The sequence below is a fragment of the Mastomys coucha genome, unplaced genomic scaffold (genome assembly GCF_008632895.1).
Source record: "Mastomys coucha isolate ucsf_1 unplaced genomic scaffold, UCSF_Mcou_1 pScaffold21, whole genome shotgun sequence".
Taxonomy (NCBI): domain Eukaryota; kingdom Metazoa; phylum Chordata; class Mammalia; order Rodentia; family Muridae; genus Mastomys; species Mastomys coucha.
The window spans coordinates 36,771,873-36,782,339 of NW_022196904.1; the positions used below are offsets into that span (position 1 = coordinate 36,771,873).

The 10,467-nt window shown below is 51.2% G+C and overlaps 2 protein-coding genes across 4 annotated transcripts in view; one reads left to right on the forward strand and one right to left on the reverse strand.

The window, feature by feature from the left end:
* Window position 1: 1 nt before the first annotated feature.
* On the reverse strand, window positions 2–5,405 carry Cd37 (CD37 molecule). Its single transcript, XM_031386572.1, has 8 exons — window positions 5,170–5,405; window positions 5,010–5,082; window positions 3,913–4,037; window positions 3,755–3,829; window positions 2,589–2,693; window positions 1,917–2,153; window positions 1,037–1,120; window positions 2–342 (listed from the first exon to the last, which is right to left on the reverse strand). Exons 1-8 carry the CDS (start codon window positions 5,236–5,238, stop codon window positions 265–267), a joined length of 846 nt encoding a protein of 281 aa, XP_031242432.1. The 5' UTR covers window positions 5,239–5,405; the 3' UTR covers window positions 2–264.
* A 2,100-nt stretch (window positions 5,406–7,505) lies between these two features.
* Slc6a16 (solute carrier family 6 member 16) overlaps window positions 7,506–10,467 on the forward strand; it is a 28,272-nt gene continuing 25,310 nt past the window's right edge. The window contains exons 1-2 of one of the 3 annotated variants that reach the window (XM_031386574.1): window positions 7,506–7,746; window positions 9,466–9,604. The gene's annotated coding sequence lies outside the window, so the exon portion shown is untranslated. The remainder of the gene's footprint in view (window positions 7,747–9,465; window positions 9,605–10,467) is intronic. The other 2 variants (XM_031386575.1, XM_031386576.1) reach the window with 2 other exon arrangements.

A 10,467-nucleotide genomic window follows, 5' to 3' on the forward strand; every position in this document is an offset into this window, starting at 1 on the left:
CAAAAAAACGAAGGGGATTTATTTGAGGTGTCATGTGGGAGGTGGCAGACAGATGGTGTGGGGAGGAGGGAGCAGGGATGAGAAGGAAGCTGGGCATGAAAGTCCCTGGCCCTGTGGGGGAAGTGAAGGCTGTCAATAGGGCAGACAGCTGGGTCCCCAGGGAATGAGGCCTGAGGCTCTTGGGCTCCAAGCCTGTGACCAACCAGGAAGGAAACATTTCCTGACTGCATGGAGGTGCGTGGGTGCCAACGGGTGGGCTGGGGCCTAGCGGTACCGGGCCAGCCGGTCATAGACGTGATCCAGATTTCTACACAGGAATATTGAGAGCGTCATGAAGCCGAGCTGGGAAAAAAGGAGATGCTTCAGGGTTGTAGAAAGGGTAGTACTCAAAGGGTGGGCATGCCTAAGGTCTGTGAGTGATTGGCAGTGTTGAGAGCAGAAAGCTCAGCAGCAGTCTGCAAAAGAAAGCTCAAGGCAAGCCTAGGGTCCTTTATTCTGGAGACTCAGCAGCCTAGGCAGCCTCCATACGTGCCTCGACCTCCTCAGCACCTGCACTCTCGGTCTCAGGTGGCTCCTCCTCTGCATCCCACAAGGGCCAGGGCCCCAGCGCCATGGGTAGCTTGCCTTGTGGAGCCTTGTCCCCCCACGTGGGGCAGGCACCTGCCATGCCCCAGCTGCCCCACGGGGTGCTGCTGCGTCCGCTACCGATGCTTAGCCCGCCCCAGCGCCCGCTGCTGGCTTCAGCGTTCAGCCCTGGCATAGGGTTCGAACCCTCGGCTCCCGGCAGCGGCAGCGCAGGCTCTCTGCTGAGAGCTCGGCGCTGAAGCTGCAGACACAGCGCCATCCCGCTCACCTGCGGGAGAGGGGAGGAGGCAGCACTGCGCGTACAGCCAATCAGAGTTTAGAGAAGCCAGGCCTCCGCCCCACCCCATGCCATTGCTGTGAAAATAACGCCTCCGCTAAGTATGCGCGTTACCTCGGCGATGGGAAAACATCTACAATAGACAAATCACTGATGGGCACGGGGTCAAGTCACCTCAAGAAGACCGACTCCCAGACAGATTCCCACTATGGAGATGATATTGTTGTGCAGCCATTTCTGGAGGCTCTGTGCGCAGCCCTGGGGATGCAGAAAAAAGATGTGTAAAGGCGGCATTGCTTCCGCAATTCGCCCTTAAGCCAAGGGGCCCCTTGGATCCCTTTTTAGGTTCCCACTGCCTAGGTATTCATCCACGTCTTATCCAAGCTTTGTCCTGGGCCAGCGTTCCAGGTGCCGCCCTTGTTTAGACCACGCCTCTCACCCTCAGAGGGCTCCGCCCCTTCCGTAACTACCTTTCTAGTAGCCCAGTCCAGCTCAAGATCTGCGGGCTGTCGGGCAGTGGTGACTCACGCCTTTAATCCTAGCACTTGGGAGGCAGAGGCAGGCGGATTCTGAGTTCAAGGCCAGCCTGGTCTACAGAGTGAGTTCCAGGACAGCCAGGGCTATGCAGAGAAACCCTGTCTCGAAAAACAACAACAACAAAAAAACCAAACAAAAAAATCTGCCGGCATACTATGCCCCTAAGTAGGCCACGCCTACTTATAAGGGACTGCCCTTTCGGTCTGGGTCTTTTCTCCTGGTCTCATCCTCCCACGCCACGGCCTGGACCACATCAGAGATCCCTAGAACCCTCTGCGGCCCCGCCCATCTTTCTGCTCTGGACTCTTGAAGCCTGTGTGAGCCACACTCACCTCCGAGACTCCCTCCTCTTCTGCCTTTTTTTCTACCCTTCTTCCTGAAGCCACGCCTCTGATTATAGCCGCACCCTCCAAATCCTGCCCACTCTCTTAAGATCCCACCCGACGGCCTACTCCTCCTGTGCCCCGCCCTGCCCCAGGCCGACAGGTCCAGAGCTACCCGTTCCAGCTTGTCCCACCTCACGGTAGATGTGGGCTTTTGCGGGGAGTGCACATATGTCAGCAGTCGGCCTCAGCTTCGCCCGCGGCCCCAGTCGGCTTAGCTGGGAGAAAAAGAGCTTATCAAAACCGGAGGAGTCATTGGTCGCTGAGGAGTTGTAGCAGGAGCAGGGTACCAAGGGCTCCTCAGACTCGTTCGCTTTCAGCATCTGGGCCTTGTTCCAGTCCCGCGGAGATTGCCAGCCGCAGCAGCGCAGCTGATGGGGAAGGGGACAGAGTTAGGGGCCCGGTGTCATGGGCCTAGGTGTCATGGCCCGGTGTGCAGCCAGGCCTAGGATGATGGGTGTGTAAGTGGCAATGGGCTGGAGGTATGGTGGGGCCGAGGGACTAAGCACATGGCTTAGGGTGAGCCTGAGATTTTGGACCGTGTGGCTGTCTCGGGATAAGTGGATAGGGGAGGCAGTTCCTAACACAGAAATTTTGGAACTGTGGTGGAGCAACCCCAGGGTCTAGAATCTGGGGACTTAGTTACATGAGGGCAGAAATGCTGCCATTTGGGGGTGCTCAAGCAATTTGGCAAGAGTGGGGATGAGGGAATAGATGACCTGCAGGCCACACGCAGGCCTCTTAAAGCCCAGAGCCTAAGGAGTAGTAACTAACTGTTTTGAAATAGGAGACTTGAGCTCACACACCTGGAACTGTGCATAGTCCCAACTCTCCTCAGCTGCTGTCTCCTCCGGATTCGTGCGGTAGCTCTGGATCGTCCGTAACACCAATTCCTGCACCCTTCGCTCCAGCTGAGAGGGCGTAAATGAGGCTGGGCTCAGTCATCCTGTCCGCCCCAGCCACCTCCCATGGCGTTCACCCCAGGAGCATAACTTTGCCACTCTTAGGTTTTTTCCTGAATGATTGGCAGTGACACTCTTCCTTAGAATCTCAGAAGTCTTTCTAAGGGTCTTTAGGTCTTCACTGCATCATCATCATCATGATCATCATGATCATCTTCTTCTTCTTCTTCTTCTTCTTCTTCTTCTTCTTCTTCTTCTTCTTCTTCTCCTTCTTCTTCTTCTCCTTCTTCTTCTTCTCCTTCTTCTTCTTCTTTTTTGAGACAGGGTTTCTCTGTGTAGCCCTGGCTATCCTGGAACTCACTCTGAAGACCAGGCTGACCTCGAACTCAGAAATCGCCTGTCTCTGCCTCCCAAGTGCTGGGATTAAAGTCATGTGCCACCAGTGCCCGGCTTTCTTTCTTTCTTTTTTTAATTATTTAAAAATAAATAAATGTAAAATTACTTTTCTATAGCTTATATTTGGTACTCCTCATCCTCCTGTCTCTATCTTGAGTGTTGGGATTACAGGTACCAAGTGTTGGGGATTGAACCAACAAACACTCAGCCAGCTGAATAAATGCTACCAAGTGGAAGTCAGTTTGTGTCTGTCTCTACTCTCCCCGTTTTCTCCTCGGTCTCTCTATGTAACCTCAGCTGTCCTGGAATTTATTGTATACACTGAGCTGGCCTCATGGACATCTGCCTGCCTCTTCCTTCAGAGCACTGGAATTAAACGGGTGTGCCATCATCACACATGGCCCCTTCTTTTTTTAGTCGATGTGGCCTGCTTGGTCTCTTATGCTAATATGATTTTCCACCTCAGCCTGTGAGTGTGGAGGAGCCCAAGCAACACTACACCTGCTTTCCCTTTCACTCTTCCTGTGCCTCTGTACCTCTGTGTCCGTGTGTCTTTCTCTGTGTGTTGTTCTATGGCCCAGCTTCCTGGTTGATAGCAGTGCCCACCTGCCTTTCTCTCTCCGCCCCAGACTCTCAACCTCCAAGCTTGGGGTAATAACGTTTAGTAAACTCACCCGGACCCGCTGAGTGGAAATGAGGATCCCCAAGGTGATCTGTGTGGCAAACAGGAGCAGCAGCATTCCAAAATACTGAGGGCAGAGCGGGAGAGGGAGCTCAGCCTCTCAGGCCTTCCAGGGGCTGGTCAGGAATGGGGGTGGGGAATGCCACTCACCAGGCCCAGAAGACAACGCAGCTCCTTCAGAGCCCCCACACAGCCCAGCAGAGCCAGGGCCATGGTGAGGACACCCGAGACAGCCAGGACCTTGGACCAGGTCTGCAGTGGCACGAAGGACAAGCCTGAGGTTGTGAAAGTCAGTAAGAGTGGGCTGGGGAACAGCAGCTCCACTCGGCCACCCAGGAAGGGCCCCATCTCTTGGATCCCTGTGTCCCTTATTCTGAATCTGCCTGGGTGGGCCTCTGTTTTAGCCCCATGCTGAGTTTTTTTTCGCCCTTTTAGATTCTCCTATTTCTAGTCCCTGAACTTTCCTCTTTCCTTCTTTCCTTCTTTCTTTCTTCCTTTCTTTCTTCCTCTCTGAGAGACGGTTTCTCTGTGTAACAGCCCGGCCTTCCTGGAACTCTCTGTAATCCAGGCTGGCCTCGAACTCAGAGATGGGTGTGAGCCACCACATATACCTTAGAATTGTTCTGAGGTTCGCATGAGAATGCTGTTCAACCCAGCGGTCAATGTGGTAAGTCTGAGTTGCTAGGGTTTTGATGTTCCCTCCTTAAGTGGTTTCCTTGTTATTATTACATTATTTTTGCTCTTCCCCTTGCTGGCTGTGTGATAGCCAGCAAAAGACTTCCCTTCTCTGAACCTCAACAAGGGAGAGTCTCTGAGCCCCAGTCCAAAGTGAGACACAGGAAGTATTTGAGAAATATCTGTCATTTCTGTTATTACTGTTTTTAACCACGACTTCATTGTGCTGTGGTTGTTTTGGAGGCAGGTTCTCATTGTCCAGCCTGGGCTCCAACCCACTGTGTAGTCTAGGATGGCCTGGAACTCCTGATCTCCTACCTTCTAAGTGCTGGGACGATAGGCATGCACCACCACATCTGCTTTACATTTCCTATTTGTCAGCAAAGATGCAGCTTACACTAGAGGCCCAGTGGCAGTGGCCAGCGGGGTGCCAGAGCTGGAGCCCTACCTGGGAAGGTGGTGACTATTGAGGGCTTCCTCAGGGCAAGTGAGATAACAGGAGATGCCTTGGGGTGAGGTTCTGGGTTTCAGTCTTCCCAGCAAGACCCTCCCCTCCTGCCCAGCCCCCTCACCCACAAAGGACACGAAGCTGGTCTTGTCAATGAGGATCCAGGTGCCAAAGCAGAAAATCAGGCCGCCTAGTACCTAGGGGAGAGAAGAGAATGAGGCTAGGGCAGATCCAGGGCCTCTCTGGCCCCGGGACCCCAGCTGGGTAGCCATGAGTAGACTCACAAAGAAGAAGAGGTTGAAAACGAAGAGGAAGTACTTGATGAGGCTGAGGCAACTCTCTTGGGTGGACATCTTCGCCTAGATGGGGAGCGACCCACTCGAGGAACCCAGACAGAAGAGGTGTTGGCCACAGGGGGGAAGGGGAATAATGGGCAGAGAAAGACAGAGACTGAGAGGCACAAAGGAAGAGGGCAGAGAAAGAGGAAGTTCCGGGGGAGGAGCTCCGCCCCGCCCTGTTCCTTTAGTGACTGTCAGTGGAGGTCCTATCTTCTTCACGGGTTCCACTGGGCGCACAGCTGTACCTGAGGGTTTGTGGAATATGTGGGTACCAGGGACACAGTAGGGGGTTCTTCACAGGTGTCCATGGCTCCCGCGGGGCGTACAGGGGCTTCTGATGGACTTCCACTCACTTGGGTCCTGGGACCTCAAGGTTGTCTCTGCACAGACCAACCTCACAGACACTCTGACCTCACTGGCTACTGGCTCCGCCCCCTGCATCCTGTGGTCTTCAGCTTAGCACCCAATACTCCTGAGCCACCATGCTGTCGCTGTCTCTGTCTCTCTGGGTCTCTTTCTTTGAGTCTTTGCCATCTTTGTCCTGTGTGTCTCTTTCTCTGGGTCCCCCGCCCCCTTCTCTCTTCTAGACCAGGTGCTCCAATGTGCAAGGGGCCAGGGTTGGACCCCTGGGGAAGTGAAAGTGCTGCAGAGGAGGTGTGACAGTCCCAGGGGTGAGGAGGGCAGCAAGGCAGTGCCTGAATATCCGGCGGAGGAAGTGAACCTCAGGTGGCACTTCCTGCCTCTGTGGAGAAACCTGAGGAAAGGAGGCCCCAGAAGATCCAGGCACTGGAGTGGGGGTCACTTGAGCACACCTAGCATCTCCAAAGTTTCTTATGATGTGCCCAGAAGTTCCTGACACTTGTCAAGTCTCCAGTTCCTCACAAATCTCTAGTGTTGTGGGAAGTTCCCATCACCTAGCTACCTATCCAAAGCCTAGCTCTCTGAGCCAGCAGCTGCCTTCTGAGATGTGTCTCATCTATTTTCTTTCTGTATGTGTATATGTATGTAAGTGTTCATGTTCATGTGGGTGCCTTTGGAGACCAGAGGACAACACTGGAAGCTATCTACGTTTTTTGTTTTTGTTTTTTTTTTTTTAATTTTTAATGACGTGTGTGTATGTGTGTGTGTGTGTGTGTGTGTGTGTGTTCTACATTGTGTTTATAGAGGGAAGAAAATAGGTATATTTTCAGGGTTGGGTCTCTCCTGTCACAGGTTGTGCTCCAAGGCAGGTTCAGCCATCTCCAATAAGCCAAATAAAATAACCAAATTAACAGAGGAAAGCAGAAAAAGATTTACTCAATGTGGCCACATTGGGAAGGGCACACAGCGATCCAGTGATCTCCTTCAATCCATTTTTGGGGTCCCGAAGTGAGACTGAGGTGTAGAGGGTTAGTGTTATGCATGCCTATGCAGTCCATGATGTGGTCCTACCCACCATTGACCCACCATTGCCTGGGCTTCAGTCTCAACCTTTAAGGCGGTCGACGAGCTCTTAGAACTCTTAGAAAATCTCAGGGAGATGTTATTCCCTGGTTGGCACCTTTTCCTCTTCCCAGCATGAGATTCCTAGGGGGAGATACCCCTTTCTTTGGGGTTCATTGTTCCAATAATCTGACAAGAAAGGTTGAGACACTTAGCCTATCTTCCCTTCCTCTTTGTGAGATCTTGGATGGAACCCAGATGTGTCTGGTGGCACATCTGGGCATCTCATTTGCCAGTTTCCAATTCTTATCCACTGTCCTTAAAATCTCTAGTCGGCCTTTGGGTGTGTGTGTGTGTGTTTATTTTGCTCCTTAAAGGGAGGCTTTTAGTAAATATCAGTGGTTTGAAATCCACACGGAATAAATGGGAAGATTAAGTCTTTTCACCATTTCTGTCCGTGGCATCAAGGAAACAAAGCACTTGTGACACCACAGGGTAGCAGGCTGCGCACAGAGGAAAAGGGGCTGCGCGAAGCCGTGAGCACGTGTGCGTGTGCGCGGGAAGCTCCACTGCAAACTCCTCCGCGCTGGTCGAGGAGGCGAGCAATGGCGCAGAGGCGCGGAAGCGGCGGGAAAGGCCGTGTGGGCTCACGATATGGGAACTGCCATTGAGGAGGTCGGAGGGCCTGGGAGGTTGCTAAGCTTCCAAACCCAGGCCTCCCGGACCCTTTCCACCTAAGCTGGATAACTTAGCAGGGATCTCGAGGCCCGGGCGGTGAGACGGGCGGCCATTATGCAGTTCCAGGCTGTCCACAGGACGCAAGGAGGGAGGGAGGGAGGGAGGTCACGAGGTCAGGGGTCTGCTCCCTCAGAACCCGGAAAACTGCCTCCTCGCTCCTCCGCTGCGCCTGCCGCGGAGGCAAGGCCTGAGAGTCAACCCCCCACAGCCCCTCAGGGCTGCTCTTTTGGGAAGGCGCACAAGCGGCGGCGACCCGGGCCCAGCTTCATTTCCAGCCGGGTAGGGACAGCCATTTCCTGTTTGGAAGAGTCTTGCCAGCAGCTTGCCTTCCTTTCTGAGGCCCTAGTTCCAGGAAAGGAGGAGGTAAAGTGAGTGGAGTGGGTGTTTCTGAGGAGGCCCTTAGTGACCTGTGACAGCGACAGGCTCTGTCCGGTGTGGTAGGAGGTCGGAGGGCTCAGGAGTGGCCAGCCCATCAGAGCTCAGCCCTGGAGCTCAGTAGGGCAACACTTGCCTAGCAGGGCCAAGTCCAAGTACTGAAAGGAGAAATGAATAAATAAAACAAACGAATCAAATCCAATGCTCAGTTCTGCAACTGAAAGTTCTGGGTGACCGGATTTTCCAGAAAACTGTTTTCAGTTCTGCTTGTTTTTAAACAAGTTCTAGCTAGGCAAATCGATCTCCTTTTCACACCACCTGCCTATTTTTAAATTGTTACTATTATCCGATGGACTACAGAGTCGGGAACAGCACTAACTATGAAGTTTGAGATTTTTGACTTTCTGTATTTGGAGATATGTCTCATTTTTGATACGGGCAAAATATCTAGTTGTAGTGAAATTTTGTGTGCCATAGGTAAACCTCTACTTCCTCAACATGCCTAATTTAAAAGGTATTGCATATATTGATTGACTGATCGTTTAGAAATGAGTCTGGGGCTCATGTGCCCTGATGTGTTGGGGTCAGAAGACAACTTGTGGGAGTTAGTTCTCTCTTTCTTCATGTGGAATACAAGGATTGAACTTAGATCATCAGGACTGGCAGCAAGTACATTTACCCACTGAACCATCTTGTTGGCTTCAACTTGATTAGCTTTTGAGGCAGGGTCTCAACTAGCCCAGGCTGGCCTAGAACTTGTGTGGTCAAGGATAACAAAGGACTTTATTAAAGTCCTTTCATCTCTACCTCCCAAGTACTGAGATTTCTGGCACAGGCCATCAAGCCTCCTCTATTGCAATACTAGGAATGAAACCTAGGGCCCTGTGCATACTGGGCAAGCACTCCCCCAAATGAGCTACATTCCCCATCCCTCAGCTTGGTCAAATTCCATATGCATTAAAAATATTTTTTTCGGCTGGGCGGTGGTGGCGCACGCCTTTAATCCCAGCACTTGGAGGCAGAGGCAGGCAGATTTCTGAGGCCAGCCTGATCTACAGAGTGAGTTCCAGGACAGCCAAGGCTACACAGAGAAACCCTGTCTCAAAAATACCAACCCCCCCCCAAAAAAACCAAAAAAACTAGAGCACTCACATACATAAAATAATGAATAAATAAAAAACAAAAACAATACCTTTTTCTCTATTCACATCGACTCTTGTCCCAAAGAAAAAGTAAAGCCAAAATAAGTAATGGTAGATAAATTTTTTTAAAAATTTATTCTCTCATATAATATATTCTGACCACAGTGTCTCCTCCCCCCCACTCCTTGAAGTTTCCTCCACTTCTCCTTGTCCCCAGCTCCACCCCCATCCCCAGCTCCATTCCATTTTCCCTTCAGAAAATAGCAGGCCAAACAGGGACATCAACCAAACATGGCACAAGATAAAATAAGACCAGGCACAATACCTGAAGCCTGGGCAAAGAAACCCAGTGGGAGGAACTGGGTCCCAAGAATAGGCCACAGAGTCAGAGACAGCCCCTACTCATTGTGAGGAGTCCCCCTGAAACATCAAGCCAACAACCATAATACATATATGCAGAGAACCTAACATAGACTGCTTCAGAGCCCCCATGATCCCTGCTTGGTTCTGTGGGTGGTGCTCTCCTGGTGTCCTCAACCCACAATTCCCCTCTGCTCTTCCACAGAGTTTGCCACGCTCCAAGGGGAGGGACCCTAAGGAGGCTACCAGCTTGGGCTCTCTCTCCGCTAAATGTTCAGCTGTGGGTCTCTGCATCCACTCCCACCAGCTGCTGGAGAAATCCTTTCTGATGACAACTGAGCTAGGTATTGATCTATGAGTCTAGCAGGACATCACTAGGTCTCTTTTTGTTGTTGTTTTGGTTTTGTTTGTTTGTTTTTGTTTTTTGGCCAGTCTGGTTTTGGGCTATCCAAACTCTAGTTCCTGGTCATCATGGTCGTGTCAGGTATGGGCTACCTGTTGAAGCCTAGAATTAAACCAGTCATTGGTTGACTACTTCTACAAGTTCTGTACCACCATTGCCCCGGTACATCTTGCAGGCAGGACAGGTTGTAGGCCAAAAGATTTGTCTGGATTGGTGTCCCAGTCCCACCATGAGAGGGAGAAGCCTTGCCTGGTTACAGAAGATGGACAGTTCAGGCTTTATGTCTTCCATTGCTAGGATTCCTCAATAGGGTCATCCTCATAGGTTCCTGCGAGTTTCGACTGCACTAAGTTTCTACCATGACCCCCACCTCAAATGTCCTGTTCTCTCTCTTTCCATCTCTTTTTCCTACCTGATTTCTCCTATTCCCATCTCCACCCACCCCGTGAGCAGAATCTATTCTATTTCCCCTTGCTAGGGAGATGCACACATTTCCCATTGAACCCTCCTTGTTACTTAGCCTCTCTGGATCTGTGGATTGTAGCCTGATTATCCTTCATTTAACAGCTACTGTCCACTTATAAGTGAGTACATACCATATTTACCTTTTTTGTGTCTGTGTCTTTCTTCATTCAGGATGATTTTTTTCCCCTAGTTCTATCCAAGTTTCATGATATCATTTTTTAAAACTGGTGAGTAGTACTCCACTGGGTAAATGTACTACATTTTGTTTATCCATTCTTTGGTTGAGGGACACCTATGTTCTCAGTTTCTGACTTTTTTTTTTTTTTTTTTTTTTTTTTT